Source organism: Varroa destructor, unplaced genomic scaffold, assembly GCF_002443255.2.
Source record: "Varroa destructor unplaced genomic scaffold, Vdes_3.0 BEIS01000001.1, whole genome shotgun sequence".
Classification (NCBI taxonomy): Eukaryota; Metazoa; Arthropoda; class Arachnida; order Mesostigmata; family Varroidae; genus Varroa; species Varroa destructor.
This window is the reverse complement of record NW_019211454.1, coordinates 68,542,618-68,561,055: the sequence shown is the minus strand read 5'-3', so window position 1 is coordinate 68,561,055 and position 18,438 is coordinate 68,542,618. Positions and strand designations below refer to the sequence as shown.

Below are 18,438 nucleotides of genomic sequence, written 5' to 3'. Positions count from 1 at the left end.
AAATCATTAGACGTTATGATGATGCGCTAGTACTCTAGCTTAGAGCACTTCTCAGATGCTTTTTATATGATGATATATATTTTATATATGTCTACTTTGCTGGCACTTCTGAAAAAATTACTACGTTTCTATGATCCGTCACGCTGTCATAATAGCGCCACCGGTTTGATTTGTACGTATGTGCTGTGTGATTTACTGTTCATTCCAGTATTATAATGGCTTACAATATATTAATGATTCATATATATTAGATGATAATGATTGTCATCCCTAGCTTTCATTTACTGGTACTCAGATATTATATGCAGTTAGAAGGCTCCCAGTCTCAGTTGAGTATTCGGACATAACTCGCACAATAGAAAAAGCATGTTCAATAGCAGTTTTTACAGCTCATATTTTTTCCATGTCAAAAACGAACCACGCAGAGCAGAACATTTATCCCGCGTGTGATGACAACTCTATAACTCAGGGATGTAGGCTTATCTAGCAGTAATCCTTCTCCCATATTTGGCGTCCGAAACAAAGAAAATAAGCAGATTAGGACGATGGCATTAAGATCAAAAAAAAAAACTCTCTAACTGTGTATTTCCGACACTTAGCTATTAACAAACAAAGCGAGGCTAGCAAAGTAGTAAATAAACAAAGTGCACTTATTTTCTGAACAATTTAACGGGGAAAGGTTGAGTAAATCAGAGTCCTGAACTTTATGAATCCGTTACGAGTGTGGATTATTCGCGAATGTCTTTTCTAAATACTTACCTCGGATCGATGACGGCGGCAAAACCAATGGCGCACCCTTGAGCGTTGCCGACAGTACATGAACCCAAAAATCAAGATCGTGCGAAGGTTTAAGCGTTAGGGCATTGTCCTGAGCTGAAAACGCGTACTGTTTCCATTCCCATTCAAGACGGTTGTGTAAATGTGACATTGGTACTGTCTGTCCTTCCGGCGTAATGCAGAAGTCGTCTAGAGCGACACCTGTCAGTAACGATATCGGTATTCCGTTGGGGTTGTCCTGTGATAGGAGATAATTTTAAAACTCACGATTAGGGGAAAATGTTAGCAGCTCCATCTACTTTATGTCATATCTAGGGCATTTTCCGGCTGCGTCAAAAAAGTGTCGAGAATTCGGTTTTGAATAAACTGCACATCTCTGAATCCTTCAAATCTAAATGGCATGTATGCTGCCAATGTTTTTCGAGTCTGCGAAAATTTTCCAAATTGTCAAATAGACCTCAACCTTGCTGCGGTGTTATCTGAGCTCAGTTGGGTCAGACAGGGGGACTAGACCTGTTGAACATACGAGCGTTAAGGTAACACAAGTATGGAGTTTTTTTTTTTAATAAAACACAAGGAGAAACGTATGAACTAGTTCACTATGCTGCTGATGAATTCATGTCTGTTTTTTTTTTTTTTGCGGCTAGCACTAAGTAATCTTTTCAAAACTATCTAATACTGCTCTATAGACACAGCAGAATCACTCAATATAAATTCATACATAAGACGTTTAACTCTTCCGTGAGCTTTCTGAGGGTAGTTCGGCGATCTCGCAATATAATTGCTTGTGCTTTTTTATGTTTTCGTTTATACAAATCGCGTACAGTGGGGAAGACTCTACTTCTACAGGTATTTTATCAATACTTATTTAACCCGGTACTATAATACACACGTGATTAAATACAATTTCTATATAATATATAGCCAGCTGTATACTGGTAAAAAATATTTCTATATTTAAGCTCAAAAAAGTGAAGACCTTATCCAAAAAGCTGCTATTTCGGCGACGTGTTCAAGGATACACGCAGTTTGCTTGCGTTTTGGTTGATATTAACTAACCTTCCCATGTAAGATATGAGTCAACTGTATTTAAGGAATCTACTTCGAAATGCAATTTGTTAATAAATAAACCACAAAATGCATACATACTTGAGATATTTATTTCTCAATACGAAATAGTTTATCGCTATATATCTTTTTGCGGTATGTTACAGAAGCAGAAATGGGAGCTCATGATCCAGAACATAGGCGACTCTCAAATGGACCATTCAGATATTATCTTCTGTCCAAATGTATTCTTTGTGTCACCCTTTTGCCGTGTCGGGTTTTCTGATAGAATATCTATTTATATTTTTTGGGTTATGCCAACACCTTCGGAACGTGTTTTGGGTCCTGCTAATTATGGCTGTGCGTAAAAATCGTATCCATTGAGTTTCATTATCAGTTAATTAGATGAATCAAGGTAATTTTACTCATATAATGAGATAACATCTTATTATCTTCAAATCAACGCGTCGAATACATTAAACCATAAAAGGTTTAAAGGAAATAACCCGCTGGCTGATTTTATTTCTGTTCTGCCATCCTGTTTGTCCGTCAACACGGTGTATTGGTGAAGAAAGAGGCTCAGTCTTGTGTATGTAGACGGATTTTGATTATGGTGCATCGCAATGATACGAACGCAATATACAACAATTTATTATTCGTCAAGGAAAATGGGTGATGGCCATGCCTACGTTTACGGCACGTTGACCTTTCTGTAAAGGAAAAAAGTGAAACTCAAAAAGGCCGATTCGTAACCGCTACGATTCCGCTCGCTGCTGCAATTCAAAAGCCGCTGTCTTCGTCACTATTACCGTTGTCTCTGTCATGGTGAAGGGCCCTTTTTCATTAATCGTTAAACACCATCTGTGAGTAAGCGCTTCTTATTTTTCCTTCATGCTTAGCTCACTTCGTGCTGCTGCCTTTCTTTCAGCTTCCATTGCTACAACGAGTGCGGGCTTTGTAACAACAGCTGCCCCTTCACTGTTTCTCGGAGCTGGCGTTGCTGTTATATTGGTACATTTATACTGATTACCCGGCAGGCAAGCAGGTAGACCGATGGGCGGCTTCCAGCCTTCAACTATTATTGCTTACTTAGATTGTCCGTGTTGTGGCCTTGCTGTTCACAGGAAAATCCCTGCACCAGGATTGCGAGCAGTTCAACCACTACCTTTCTGCCTAGCTGCTATTGCAATGGTGGCAACTGAATTCTTTGTCATTGGGTAGTAATTACATAGTAGTTACTGCTGTCTTTTCTCTAGAGCGTCAAAAGAAACGCGTGGCACTATTCCTCCTCGTGAATTCTCGCCAAGTGAACAATCTAGTGAGTCGCATTAAAAGAGCCACCCCCCGTTGCTGGACTGTACTACGATCGCTGCTGTGGCCATTATGCCGCTCGCCTATTAAGAAGCCACGAAAATGGTGCACACACACCGTAGGGATGTAGCGGATAACTTTATTGCTCCCTCTCTCGCTTACTTATCGCCGGAGATGATTGTGGCTGTCGGTAATGTAGCTTAATAACGTTTTGACATGACGGGTAAACGCCATCAAAGGAACAAAATGAACGTCGTCATGGCTGATTCAAGGTTTTTTTTTTTCGCTAAATATTGAAAGAGCGTCTATGGAACGCGTGTCACGAAACTCTGTTAAATATTTGTAGCCCTGGAATTATACCAAGGACATTCAGAGAACAGTAACAATGGCCTACAAAGCAAGTCACCTCCTCAAGTGTTCGTGTCAATGGATATATCCCCCCCCTTAAGAGGCCGTCTGCTGAGATTTTCTGTTATTCGGTAATTTTGATTCATTGATACTTTAAAGCTGGATAGAGGTAAGCGATTTATGCTCTTCAGCACTACTGAAACGAGGATCACGACTTTACCGAAAATGTCGCATCTAGCTTGATAATATCGGTTTTGACAATAAAAATCCGCATAGATAGAATACAGTTGCTTTTATTAGTTTGAATCGCGATTCCTGTTACCCACTCTGAGTAATCCAACAGACGTTTCGTCTTTCACTACGTAAACATTTCCGGTAGAATATTGTATCTTGCATAGCAGCAATGTCGCAAGTAATGAATAGCTGCCTTCAGTTTTTTAACCACACGGCCTATTTAGCAGATTGACATCAATTACGATCTATATAAATCATATTAAATAAATGGCTGTATTAATGAACTAAACCGTCTCAGTAGTGTTTTCCTTGGATAGTAATGTTTCAAGATTTTTTTTATTTTTCTTATTTATATAATTAAAAATATAATATTAAATAAATATTATTTATATTTAAGATTTTTAATTTGTTCATCGATATCGTCGTTAGGACGGCTGGCTCCCAGCATTACTCGACCCTAGGTCACAACGTATCCCTAAAATTAGCCGGATCAACACTAGTTACAAATAGTTAGTGATAACTTACAAATAGTTAGGGACATTACCAGATGTGTTTCGCAACCGTAGCACTGTTCAGGCATGAATGACGTTATTATGTAACAACGAGCACCGCACATATTGTAAAATATATAAATAACATTTACTACTTACTTGATGATTGTTACCACCAGAGTTAAAGTGCATAATATCAGCGATGACGAGAACATTGGAGGCGGCTATGTCACAAGCGTCTGTGACAAGTACCGCATCTGATTCCAACGATGAGAGGAGCGCCTTTTTTTTCGGCATGTACCGTTCAAGTTTTGGCGTACAACCTGCAACATGAAAAGTAATAGCAATTGCCTATGGATGATATATTACCATACATTCACTTGAGGCACGATAGCTATAATTAAACGTTTGTCCATTTAGTTTGCCTTGGTTGATGAACCAATTATTAGTTAAACCTGAAACTTCATGTCATTACTCGAACAATAAAGCTAATGATCGAAAAATCCTTTGCTTTACATATTTAGAAAATTCGTACGTGCTTATAAGACAAGTCAGCATATATCTAATTCAAACTCCTCGGAACTCAAATCAGATTGCCGCTACGCACAGCATACAACAGACATGTATTACAAATTTACAAAAACGCTAAATTTTACATATGTGGTTTAATGTATATGGCAGGTGACTGAGTCGCTGGAATGTACCAAGAAAGCTTTCGTATATTAACCGGTTTCGGTAAAAACCTAAAGGGCAACTTGTGGTTTTTGCTTTCGTCATGTTACCTACTTTGGATAGCTGGATAGTTGATATTCGAAATGTCATCCAGGATTCCTTGGCCTGAATTATAACAAGGACTGTAGAAGGAAATATTCAGAAACGAGCCTTACTTAAACTCTTAAACTTAAAGGGTTGGATAGCCTGCCTACGGCAGGGCATGGATGGATGAAAAGCCCTCTGAGAGCTCTGGTTCCTGAGACTCAAAGATAGGCTTACTTCATTTCTTGCCTTAGACAGCAGTTCTCCAGTTCCCTATTGCAGCGTGATCCTAGATTTCAAAGGTTTCGAAGGAACCAGGCGCTTAGGCGCGTAAATGAGTTACATAAATTCTCGAAAGAGCAGAAAGCGACATCGGTTTTGTTGGTCAGATGCAGGATACGTTCGGTCCGAAGAGAGACATAACGGACAATGCACACATATATGCGTTCATTTTGTTGTCACTGTGCATTTAACCACGACTAATTGCTAATTGATTATACCATTTACCTATCGTTTCCTGTGATGGCTCTGTTAATTACAGATGACAAACGGTTTCTCATAACGGTAATAATATTAGTAAATTAGATTAAAGTACTGCGCTAGCATTATTAGATGGCTATAGATCCCGAAGTCGTCCCGCGCAACGATAGGCTCATCCTACAATTGCAGTCCATTTCACAGTGTAAAAGTCTGTGTAGAACGTATGGTTATAACTTAAATTGCACTTATGTAAGGCCGACAAACAGATCAAAAACATACTATAATATATCCTAACAAGAAGTATACGAAGTTAAAAAGAATACTTCTCTTTGTTCATGTAATTTTTATGTACATAAGCTTACGTTATTGATTATAAATTAGTTAGTCAATTCGAAGTTAGAGGACTTCCGATTTTGTAACAAATTATCAGTCAGATGTGTCAATTTCATCTAAAAAATCTGTTATGACTATGTTATGACTAAATTCGAACCTTATCGAATAGCTAATTTTAAACTTTTAAAATGTACCAAGATACGTTCTTCGACTTTATGTAAGGCTAGAATAAAACATCAATTAATTTATATTATAGAGATTTTGAAAAACAAAGCTCACAAAGATTCTTTAATGGGAGTAAAATCAATGAGATATCTTTGGCATAATAAATATAAAAAATTAGCAATTCGTTAATCAGCGGTTGTACTTCTTAACTGATGCTATCAAAAGAAATTTGCCTAGAAATTTGGAAGAGCGACAGTAAATTGATAAAGCTTCGCAACGGTTACAAGCGATACGAAACAAGCGCATTCAAATAAATAGACCGTTATACGGTTCGAAAATACATTTCAATGTCAGCAGGAATAGAGTTCTCCACATTCCGGCAAGCAACTTATGTACAAAACTAAGTTCGTATATTTTATTGTCTCTTAGTATAAATTTATGTCTACGGTCGTCATTCGATTCGTCTATATTTGTCGTTCTCCTATCGATGTGTCAGTACTGCAACGTTTGATTTGGCATATAGGGATACGCACTTCATACCTATGTATGTTCTTCTACACAATATAATATTAAGAACAACCGCACGGATGCGACAGGAACTTTATTTTAAAAGTTCCTGCCGAAAGCAGATGGCAGAAATGCCAGCGACATCTGGAGCCGCCCATGGTAAATGGAGCCGGCAGAAGGATCTGCCATGTGGTCAAAGAATGAAGATAAAAAAAACCAAAAACTGAAGCGATAGAACGAGAAAGACAAACCGTGAGAATTAGATCCGCGTTGTGATCAGAAATGTTGGACGTTTGCTTCGCGATAAATGAAGCCGGCGGTGGCGTAACGGCGTGCTGCCAACACCTTCAACACGGTGGCAGACAACAGTAGCATAAGCAATATGAAAAACTTACAGAATAGAAAAGAAACGAAAGGACAACAGAAAGGGGAACGAGCGAGCAACAGAGCTTCGATTCCTTCTCCTTTCACTTGAACCGAACTATGGAAACACTGCATGGATACTCTCTTTCGTCTGAATTCTCCACCAGACTCCACAGACATGCCTACTGCCCAGCCATCATCTGCGGCCGCCCACCGCCAACAATGCGGCGCTACGGTTGCCCCATCGGCGTTCGTTTACCAAGGTTCTGCTATCTTTGTTCGGGTGGAAGGAGGGGTCGAATGGCAAAGTACGAAGCATTCTCAGGCAAGCGCATGCTACCGTAGTCGTTTACAGCCACCGTTGCAATCGCTCCTGTTATGTGGCGTCACTGTCGTTTTAGGAGAGAGGAGAGGTAGATAGAGAAGGCTCTTAGAGCGCAGGGTCTAAGCCACAGCAACAGCAGCGGTAGTATCATCATCATCATCATCATCATCATACACCGGAACTAACAGAAAAGATGGCAGACAAAGGCGGGAAATAAGCCGTTTTCCCGAGTACCCGTGAACTCCTGCCTGGTGCGCTGCCTAAGCCTCCACGAAAACCGCTATGCAGCGTAAGCAGCTGGCGGATGGCGTATCAACAGGAATAAACGGAAAGACCGGAAAAAAGGAACGAAAGATGGTAGCTGTGTGGGTGTAACCTTCTCACTCCGCTACCCCTAGCGCCACCACCGCCATTGTACATATCGTAAATCCATTGCTGGCAAGATTTAGTTCGTGCACAAGCAGCTGTAGAATGTTTATCTACAAATGCTATCTTTCGCAGAAGACGAAAAAGGACGATGCTAAGCAAGCTTCCTCAAAAAGCGGGGTAATAGATAGAAGTTGCAGTACATTTGTCGACTAAACCAGGCAACAGAATCTCATTTAAATTTAGTATAACTGAATCCTATAGTAGGGACGTGGCAGAACCTTCTTCATAACTATTTTCACAAAACAAACAGCCCGAAAAAGTTTAAATTTGACCGCCAAAACTGTTGCCGTTTGCGTCAATTTTTCTTCATTATAACAATAACAATAAAACTAGCTTTGCCTTCAGAAGGAGGATCTATCTTACCTGCTTTGCCTCAGCGTTAATACCTAAACAGACTGGCAGATGAAAGCTTTGCTTTAACACAAAGCACAGCAGAAAAAAACTTTATCAAAATGACGTATTCGACTTCAGTCTTGAACTCCTATAAAGCAGCACCACGTTTATATTTGTTTATTTGATTAGCCCATATTGGCGCCAAGAGGCAGAACAGATTTGGAGAACAATTGCAAAATGAAAACGAAGTGGTAGCTGGTGAAAACGAATCCACGTTCTGCACGTACACAAATGGACATATTAGGTTAGTCAATGCAAAATGCGATAGAAATCCACCTCATGTTTTGGTTATATCATAGCAAAATGGTACAATTTTATAGCGATGTGATATTCCGTGATACTTTTCTTATTTTTGAGACATACTTGTATTCCCCGAAATCTGAGATTGTTTACTTGAATATGGTCGCTTAGAACTGTGACAGGCGAGGTGAAGTAAGCCAAACTGGTTTACGAATACGAGTTTAACCTCGGAACCTTTGCGCCAAAGACAGCTTGTCGTATAAGCTTTGCATTCGACTGCTAAAAAGAAAGTGGGTCCTTTGTTCAAAGAAATTACGGTAAGGATATTTTGGACTCGAAAATCAGTCTCATGGGAGACTCTCCACGAAAGTAAATAACGAGGTGCTCAGAGTTGTGGTGACAGTTAATTCATGGTAAAATACTCAAGTTTGCTGTAAGTAAAAATAGCATCTTCGTTTTCTTCGGTCAAATCTGTAAAATAGAGGTTGAATTGAATGAAGATTAAATGCAGAGACGAAAGGACGCTTGTCTCTTTTTGATCGCACATTATAACAATGATCCATTTTTGTATTGAATTATGACTTGTAACGAAAAACAGGTGTTTTATAATAATCGCAGATGGTCACATGAGCAAAGAGATTTAACTGAACCGGTAGGCATCAGTCTGAAGCGAATGTGCAATTACAAAAGCCCAGTACAGCTGTAACGCAGTGCAGTTGGACGAATCCCAATGACTGGTTACGGCTCAAGAGTACCGTCAACAACTGGGGCAGTTGGAATGAACAAGCTCCACATTAATCAGCTAAGGTAAATATCTTGAACTTTGCGTTCCGTACTATTCTTAGGCACTCCATCAGGCGCCTGGCTCCCTGTACGAAACGAAATGTATCTACACTCAGACCCAGACCACCGCAATATTACTTACAATGCCACTGTTGGGAGCGATAGTGTTAGAAACCAGAGCTGGACCACATCTATTATTACCGCAACCGTAACAACGTTCGACCTTAACATGGCAAAAATCAAAATTACCTTCAAAAACTTTATGGATTCTCATACCCGAGACTTCCACAGCAGCAAAATAATGAAATTACCATCAGAGGCCATGAATATATATACGTTTTGAATGAATATAAAATAGCTACGTCTGTAACCAATTTCAGTTAACTTTTTTTGTAGATCATACTGAACGACTTAATAGCTCGTTAGTCAGGGGCAATAGCTGGCAGCATTATTGCAAAATGACGGTATGTGTATATCCCGAATAATTTTCAATAGCAAATTCAAATTCTCTAGTGGGTAGTGTAGCCGGGACGCTGGCAAATTGTGTGCCAAAAGGGGAATCGGAAGTGCTTCTAAGTTGAAAATGAGAGGTATTAACAATTTTAAAATAACAGACGAAGCTCAAACTTGCTACTATGTTGACAATGCTTTACATATTTACAAACTTACCTTGCCTTATCTCAGGTAAAACGCAACGAACTTCGCATTTATACTTGCAAAGGCTTAATGACTTGGCAATATTTGAGTCGAATCGTGCTCAAGGTCGGCAACAAAATTAAACTAAAATTATCGTTATCTTGCTGACAAACGATGGGTGCACCTCCTTGGCCTATCGTTGTCACGATGGATCTTGCTATACAAATTTGGCTGATATCAGTTTCTAGCTGAATTTGAATGAAAGACGAAACGACCTAATTTAACCTGTCGCGAACGACGGTCGGTTGCTTGCAAACGATAGAAACGTGTACTTCAAAGCTGTTGATGCACTAGATAATCAATTTTACGGTCTAAATCGATTGGCAACTTTTATTATTGATATGCAACCCCGTTACGCGTATCCTAAACACAAAGGGATGCTATTGTACCAAATAGAATTTCGCAGTTGGAATTAAGTGCCATAAGACGCATAACAATGTGGCACCGCTATATTCAGCGGATTAAGTAAAATATCTGCGCAGGTTCGCACGACTGTGCTAATCCGAATATAACTTATAAAGGGCTCTGTTATCAAAAGTTTTGAAGCCCAAGCAATAGCCCTAATGTATAGCCTTCAAAATAGATTTTCTATCGAAAATCAACTTTGGACACGATATTACCAAATTGTGATAATAATTAGGCGGAAAGAATCTCTCAAGTCAGCATGCCTTAAGTGAAGAACGAATCAATGGAAACATTCAATCGCGGGACGCACATATATACAAAATCGCTATGAGTGAATGGTTGAGAACGTTATCTTATCTTTGTCGGAACAGCTTCTGCTAGAGCGTGCCTAGCAGCCATGGCTAGCACATACGATGCCGGACAATATAAGAACATAGATATGATTATTTGCTAAATTTTTATTCTCATAATGTAAAACTCGCAACGTATTAAACTTGCAGTTGCTTTATGCCAACACTCTTCAAGTAAATCCGGATCTACATGCCTGTAGGTTTAAATAAGGTTAATTTAGCTATCGAATCTCAAACGACTGTGTCAAAGGTGACGCTCAATCTAATACGGTGTTCTACTAAAGTTTTAAGACAACTATCTGTCTGAGGGTATCAATACAGGAAGTACTTTTCCTCTGAACTCTTTCGAAAAGGTTTCTTTTATGAATCAATTGGATTGCTAGCCGATGGCGTTTACATTTGTGTTCCCATAAATCTGTCAGAACGCCGTCAGAGACACATATATACAATAAAATTCAGGTAAAGGGCGATATGATGTTGATTTGGTATGTAAATCTATCGTAATAATAGCGAATTTTCAGCGTATGAGAACATTTTTTCGATGCTACCTAGTTATATTAAGCCAATTGTTTATAGATTCATATTTTGTACCGTAACAAGATAAAATCTGTCCCTATTACAAGAAATTTATTATTCACGTGTCATCCCTGTTCCTTCATCACGCTGCTCATTCATGTTGTATTCTTCGGTGGGACAACATTATACATTGCTAACTATTGCATCGTTTACAATAAGAGATCGTAAAGTCATCCGTAGCTTTTCGAAGTAAACACCGCCAGTTCCTATGCCACGAGTCGCTTCTAGACATAGATGACATAGATAAAATGATGCTTCCCATTAGATATAGATGCCTTTGATAGCGCGACATGGTCGTTTGACCACATAGATATATGTGCGTGTGTGTGTGTCGGAAAACGTTTCTTTAGTGATGGCCTTTGGGTTTTCGGGAGACGTTCATTACAATAGGGAATGAGTTAACGGGCCACGCGGGAATGGTCTCATAGACAGATAGCTTAGATGCAGAACAGGATAAGGTGAGATGAAGAACCTCTAGGAAGCTATACGATGCGCCCGAATAGTACAACCAGACAGAGCCCGCCAATGAGGCATAACACTTTATTAGCCGAACGGCGCCGGCGAAGACTTCTGGGGCTGTACTACGGCATTAGGAGTCTAGGCGCCCAGAATCACCCTTGCGTCACAGTGTGGCGATATGTTGGTCTGGGCTGAAACTCCGTAGTTCGTTGTCCAGTTGGTAGTCTGCAGGTTAAAAGCAGCAGAATGTACACTATATGTCAAAACAACACTCCTGGGCCCTAGCGCATGTAATATCGCACGGGAGTCCCGAGAGAAGGTATTGCTGTTATAATGTTAGGCGTGGCCAGGTGGTGGCAACGATGACGGCAGCGATGTCTAAAAGAGGGCAGCAAATACGAAAACTCTCATTGTTGATATATCCGCCAATGGAGGTAAGCGCGCGTATATATACACAAATTACTTTTGCGCTCAGAGGAGTACAACAGTATTATATATTACAATTTCAGTTGAATTTTTTCAGCTTTCATAGTATGGACATAAGTCGTGGAGTGAAACAATTATAATAAATTTTATAATGTGTAATTAATATTCTATTATAGTCTCGCATCGCGTTTCTCTTTGAAAAAATGATTATAATGGATCTAATTGTAGCAAAATAAAGTAATAACAAAATTGCCTTTGTTTGTAATCATGTTTTGTTTAGCGAAGCCTTTTAGATGTATCATTTCAGTACGGGACGATCATTGGCTGTGTGCTGCTATGCCGACGAATGTCACCGTAGTAAGTGCGCCATGATGAATTCTTCATGATTTCTTTGATTTATGATCGATGATAAAAATTTAACTTTGAGGTAAACCTTCCTCCTCCTGAGGTAAACCTTTGAGGTAAAAAACACCGAGATAAACCGCACTCATTTTGAGTAACTCATTTTTGTTTTGACGAACAACCCGTATTAAAGACATTATCTTAGTAAATTACATTTCTTAACAAATAAGCATAAATTAACGCTACACAATTAGCCGGTTATTTATAACTTATCGTAAGTTGTCTAGTGGTAAGATGACGATTCTGTTTCACTTGGATAATCTGTTATTTGTCAGTGAACTGAGTTCATGAGACTACGGAGAGCAATTAAAAAAGAAAATATTCACGATTACCGCTAAACTCAGACACAATAATGTCTGAAAATACATACTCAATCTGATTGGTTCAATGTCTGCTCTTGTAGAGCGATATCGCTATCACCAGAGAACAAATTTATAAATGGAGTCGCAAGGGCGTCATTCAAAGATGGTACGCCATACGATCCTCAGGTGCAGATCGATGCTACCTTGTCGATAAAATGCATTCATTCGATTCGGGAGGATGATAGCTCAATATGTCTTATAACTTCTAAAAAGTAGCTGTAGGGGAATTTGGTGAATCATAAAAGGAATCTAACTCTTTGTGGAACCGTCCTTCCAAAGCTAGTTAACTAACTTATACAAACACTGTTTATTAATCAAGCAGGTATCAAAGTAGTTATGCTGCGAAGCAACGCTTATCTCCACACAACTACATAAAGGCTTCACCTAAATAATCACTTCTCTCTCACACAATTTATTGGCCACAGTTAACTTCTTTCGAGTACCATTTATCTCCATCAGTGTTATCAAGCTCTCTTGTCTTGCATTGTGAAGAAGAAGATTGCGGAAGATTGCGAACCTTACCGCAAGAGAATCCGCGAATTTTAAAATGTTTTATAAAATCAAGTGGAACTATACCTTAAGTTGAACCTTAATATAACTGTTGGATTGGAACATGAGTAACACCTAACAGAAACGTATCGTCCCTTGAATTCGACTATTGAATGAAGTATGTATGTATTCGATGCCACTCTTCACGACCTTCTCCGATCTTGCAACCAATGAATTTATCTCTTCCCGCCAGAAATGTTTAGTTTTTTTGTTGAAGTTATCCAGCTAGGTTTTCAGCTAATTTTATTTGCTAATGATTGGAAAAGATACCTCACGAGTCTGGCCATTTCTGTGCTTTAAATCGAGGTAAAGACATCACTCCTCGCAGATGACAATTCGGTGTAAGCGTGTGTCATCTTGGCTGCGTGTTGCTCAGTGCCAAGCAAGATGTTTCAGGGGTAATAGGAAGCTGTATCCGTTTCCAATATTCATTCAGTGTACAAGGCACCCAAAATCCAAATTCTTAAGTAAGCAAGCCCCGTAAATCTAAGGAGCCTGTCGATTGTCGTATATCTGTATTTTTTCAGTTTCTCACGCAATTAACGAATTATTTGTAAACCATCTTTTCTCAATCGGTTCTTATCGACCTCAGATGGCAAACTGGGTTGGCTGCAGCTTCCGGTTCTAAGATACAATTCTTGGGCCTTGCAAAGCAGGCCCTACTAATTAGTGTTCTCGCTATACAAGGCAGAAATACCTCCGTTTTAATTCTACTGTTCTGTAACTACTTGACCTCGGTAAAAGGTTAGAGTAGGTTTACGAATGTATCCTTTTTACGTAGAGGCTTCACTTTTGGAGCCAGAATTCGATATAATATTTTATTAATTGGACAATGAGATTACAAGGGATTTACAGAGGGCAAGGAAAACCTTCGAATGGCATGTACAAGCAAACGCACAGCCAAGAAATTAAAAAGCACTGAAACATTAATAATAAAACAGAAGTACTTGTGTTTCTACTTAAAACTTGAGACAGTTCCTACACCGCTGGTCTAATTGTTTATATCGGACTATTGGTTCAAGTTGTGAACATACGTTGTGTGATTAAATCTAAAATAAAGCTAGCCTCTTTTTATGGTAAGAAATCACTCCTACACAATTATTTGACATAAATATGGAGTTACGGATTGAAAGTATCTTTTACATACGTTAAGATACCTAAAATAACTTTGATTTAATTGATTAAAGGAGCGATAAACTCCTCTGAATGGCCGTCAGGGTTGGTTTTTGTGCACTCCGGACCGCGCTAAAGTGGTGCTAAGTTAATAAACCAAGATCTGAACTTTCAACCTTGGAATACGTCGCCATACAACTGTTGAGTGTTTTCCATAGCGCACTTTAAGTGCATTGTAATTTACAGGACGGCAAGATGTCTGGGAAATGTGCTTTATGCAACTTTGTATTAATTTAATTCAGTTCTATCTACTTTATGTATGGTACAATGTTTTATGAATATTTTTGTCTGTAGGATTCTATGTTCTCCAAAAATGCCTTGAAACTCGTAGCTGAAATATACGGAATAAATAAATATATGTTTTACATGGGTCAATAGATACAATTGGTAGGTGTTCCCTGTATGCCTCATTTCATAAAGGGATATGTGCAATAGCATGGTTGCCTAGGCCCAAGTTACATAACAACCCCTCTGTCTATATTGATTCAGTTGCCTAAGGGATTTAGTCGATAGGTAAGAGCCACCTATTTAGGCCGCTGCCTTCCATCATCAAGACTTTCAGAATAGGCCCTCGTAATATATTAGTGGCTAACTTGCTTGCCTGCTATTTTAGGGACATGTAGTAGTCTAGATTCGAATGCGTGCTGAGAGCCAGCTGCCTAGTGGAATACCTACAGGCGCTGCCGCCGAAACATTTAGGTGACATTGAGGTTGTACAAGGGTACATATTTTATTAAAACTGAATTGTACTAATAAATTTGATTTAACACTGTGCAAGCATTTGAGGTTTATTTGTAAGCTCGCCCTTTTTCCTAATTTAAGTAATATCTCTTTCCTATTTTGAATGAAATGAAAAAGTTTTCCCTTATCTACGTTCCTATTAGGAGTCAAAAACAAGCCTATCGCAGAAGGTCTACATTTTGTTAACCTGTTGTCGTAGTGATTTAGAAGGTTGCAGTATTCAATGCCGAAGGTGACCAGTGTTAGTCTTCAAATTTATCCTAGAATGAATCTAACCTTTGCAGCAGTAAAACAAGATATTAATAGAATACAACATAACTTCAGATCAACTTATTGGCTACGCACTAATGTCTAAATATGTGCTCGATTAAATAATGCAGCGAGCTACCTGTAACTATCAGTCTCCTATAAGTCATACAGTGCGGTGAGAAGACAATAACTTTTCGCGTTATGGATATCATACAAGGATGAAGTAATTCAATAGCAAAATAAAGCGAAAGTAAGATAAATTTCCGGTCACATTTTTAGAGGCTTAGTAAGAAATAACTTTTCGGTAAAATGGAACAACGGCGAATTATCTGTATGTAGTAAACTGAAGCAAATATTGTTAAGCCAGCGATAAGAACCATTTACCAAAGACAGATATTGGTCGAAAGCTCTTATTGTCACTCAAATTTAAGGAAAAATTGTCATAAATATATATATATATATATAGCGGGACATTGATGGACTTCCATCAGTGAAACCCTATAGCATAGCAACAGAAGAAAGCCATTCACGGGTTCTAAAACGTAGATCACATAGGACAATAATGTGCAAATGAAAAAACAATGGGTTTTATGATCTGCGGCAAAGCCCCAATTGACACGAAAGGGATTCGTCTGAGTTTGCGAGGATTCGAAAGAAATCGTGCGGTATGAGTTGCTATTGCCTAGAAAAACGATTGATTCAGATCTTTACTATTAACATCCTAACGAAATTACAACAAGTTATTGAAAAAGATCGATCGTAACTTGTGAGCAGGAAAGAGGCCGTCTTTCATCATGACAATGCAAGACTAAATCGATGCTTAGCTACGCGGAAAAACTGAGAAAAGGTCCATTGGTAATTGTCTATTCCGGTTTTCGCAGGACTCCTTTAATGATGTTAATTTAGTTTCGATGGAGGTATGCAAGAATCACTCGCTACGGTTTTTTGCGAAAAAAAAAAAAAAAGAAAAAACACTGAAAAAATGACGGTATTATCAAAAAAATAACAAAAAATCATTGATAAAGATGGCGCATAATTAATTATGTTGGTTTGAAATATAAAAATTCTTTGCTTCAATTTAGGTTTAAATCGGTCATAGTTTTTTCGACAATCTAATGCATGCTCGGTATGAAAAAGTAAATTAAACTTCTGTCGCACTATGCGCGCTATTCGAATTGAAGACCGGCTTGCCTAGCGCGAAGAGGCACTGCTTACTTCGCCAGACAGCCATTAAAAAGTCTCTGGCAAAGCATGTCATGATAATAATAGTAAAACTCCAAGTCAATTAAACGACGATACTTTCCAAGTAAGGCATTGTGTATACGCTTAGTTGTTTCTCAAATAAAGTAATTTTAGAGGAGCTGTTGTTTCGAAGTAAGCTGTACGTAGCGCGCAATTCTTTTTCAAAAATTGAAGGCTATCACTCGGCATCACGTTTTTAGAGAAACTCATAAAATTGTACGAGCGTTTTAGGTCTAGCTGAATATATCTTAGTGCGACAAACCGTTTGTTATTAATCTCCCGCCGAGAATCTCCAATAAAAGGATAAAATTCGATGGTGTTTATAATGGAACGGATAGCATTGAACCTTTAAATGCACCTTTTTATCATTAGCTACCGAGTTTCCTTGAAGGTAATGCGCCGAAGCAAGGCGATGGGAGAAAACGACGAAACATATTGACAATAGGGAGATACGGAAACAGGTTCTATTCAAGCGCTTATTAAGAGATCTAAGCTTTTCAGGCTTGTAGACAAGCAACTTCATGCTGAATGGATTGATCTTCGCCCACCTGAACAAACATGAAACAGAACAGCGTCCTCATATTTTGTGCCGGATATGTTATACGAGCACCCTTTACTGCTCCGTCAATACAAAATATAGCACTCACCTTGGGTAGAACTCGACACGTTCTAGATCCACATCGGTCAAAAACATCGGACTACTAAATATCTCCATTGTGCCTTTTGTAATCCACCTCCTATGGCCGGTTAGCTACGTAGTATCGATTTCGTATTTGTTCCATATAATGAATGACATATATTTCCACGGTTTTAGCAATTGCTGAGTAGCCAATGTATCGACTTCAATAAGCCCGTATAAAGTCTATTCTGTGGCTTGGATTCTACTCCAACAAGAAAGTGAAGTTCCACCATACGGACGCATCGATATAATATACGAAAGAATAGGTCCACTATTACAGTTGGGGTAGAAGATAGAGATGCACAAAAACTTTATAGTTAGTGGATTTGGATTTAATTAAGCTAAGAAAGCATATCTAATAAGACGTATGTATTTTGGTGTATGTCCTTAAGCTATACTGATCGTAGGCACACGTAATCATGGAGCTAGCGTTTCAGCTGTATTTATTTTTCTGTATTTAGTTTAGCAACAATAAGATTAGCAGTTAATCCACTGATATAACATGTATATACGTATCGTAATTTGAAATTCACGCACTTTTTGCGCAATTCGATTATGATTTTTTAAGGCCTATAGCCTAGCTGCCTAACTTAGTAAATGTTGAGGTAAATGTTATACAAAAGCAGAGCATAAATTTAGTAAGTACGTCACTATACATTTGTCATCCCGTTATATCAGTTCATTTTAGTTCCATCTGCTGTGATTACGTAAAACGTTTTCCAATAGCTCCTCCATATATGATTGCACTATTCTACATGATAAATTAGACTATACAAATTGTAACTGTGTAATAATAAGGACTGCCCTGCTACAAAAGGTGTAACTTTAAATTAAAGTTGCGTCATCATCGGTTGTATGGCCATTATTGATCGGACTGAAATTTCGCTCATAACAACTGACTGGCTCCGTAAGCACATGCTACATATATATCGCCCTAAGATTTCTGCGTCCTTCGACGCTGGGCCTGTACTAAGTTATTAGAGATCTTACGCATGAATTTATTCGCCAGATATCATATAGGTATTTTCGTTGAAACCTGAATTAATCTAAAGAGAAAGAAAAATTCTCTTCAGCTACGGAAGAGCCACCCTTCTACTTATCAAAATGTTACTTTTTACTTACAAATTCCTTAGCTAATTTATATATA

At 38.6% G+C, this 18,438-nt stretch overlaps 1 protein-coding gene and 2 long non-coding RNA genes across 9 annotated transcripts in view; 2 read left to right on the top strand and 1 right to left on the bottom strand.

Moving 5' to 3' along the window:
* The window catches only part of LOC111255457 (uncharacterized), an 86,684-nt gene that overhangs the window by 30,004 nt on the left and 38,242 nt on the right, over nucleotides 1-18,438 (bottom strand). For 4 of the 5 annotated variants that reach the window (XR_015319279.1, XM_086977670.1, XM_022817429.2 and 1 more), the window contains exons 3-4: nucleotides 4,368-4,531; nucleotides 760-1,015 (exon numbers count right to left, since the gene is read on the bottom strand). Coding sequence is in view for 4 of the 5 variants with exons in the window: in XM_086977670.1 (XP_086833796.1) it covers nucleotides 760-1,015; nucleotides 4,368-4,531 (420 nt within the window). In the remaining variant the exon portion in view is untranslated. Of the gene's footprint in view, nucleotides 1-759; nucleotides 1,016-4,367; nucleotides 4,532-9,651; nucleotides 10,067-18,438 lie in introns of those variants that run through there. The other variant, XM_086977672.1, reaches the window with a different exon arrangement.
* Nucleotides 2,308-4,011, top strand: LOC147759019 (uncharacterized). Its single transcript, XR_015319288.1, has 2 exons — nucleotides 2,308-2,687; nucleotides 2,949-4,011. It is a non-coding gene; the product is annotated as an uncharacterized LOC147759019 (long non-coding RNA).
* The window catches only part of LOC111255461 (uncharacterized), an 18,633-nt gene continuing 8,295 nt past the window's right edge, over nucleotides 8,101-18,438 (top strand). For all 3 annotated transcript variants that reach the window (XR_002675498.2, XR_015319285.1, XR_015319284.1), the window contains exons 1-2: nucleotides 8,101-8,203; nucleotides 8,798-9,006. This is a non-coding gene — a long non-coding RNA (uncharacterized LOC111255461). The remainder of the gene's footprint in view (nucleotides 8,204-8,797; nucleotides 9,007-18,438) is intronic.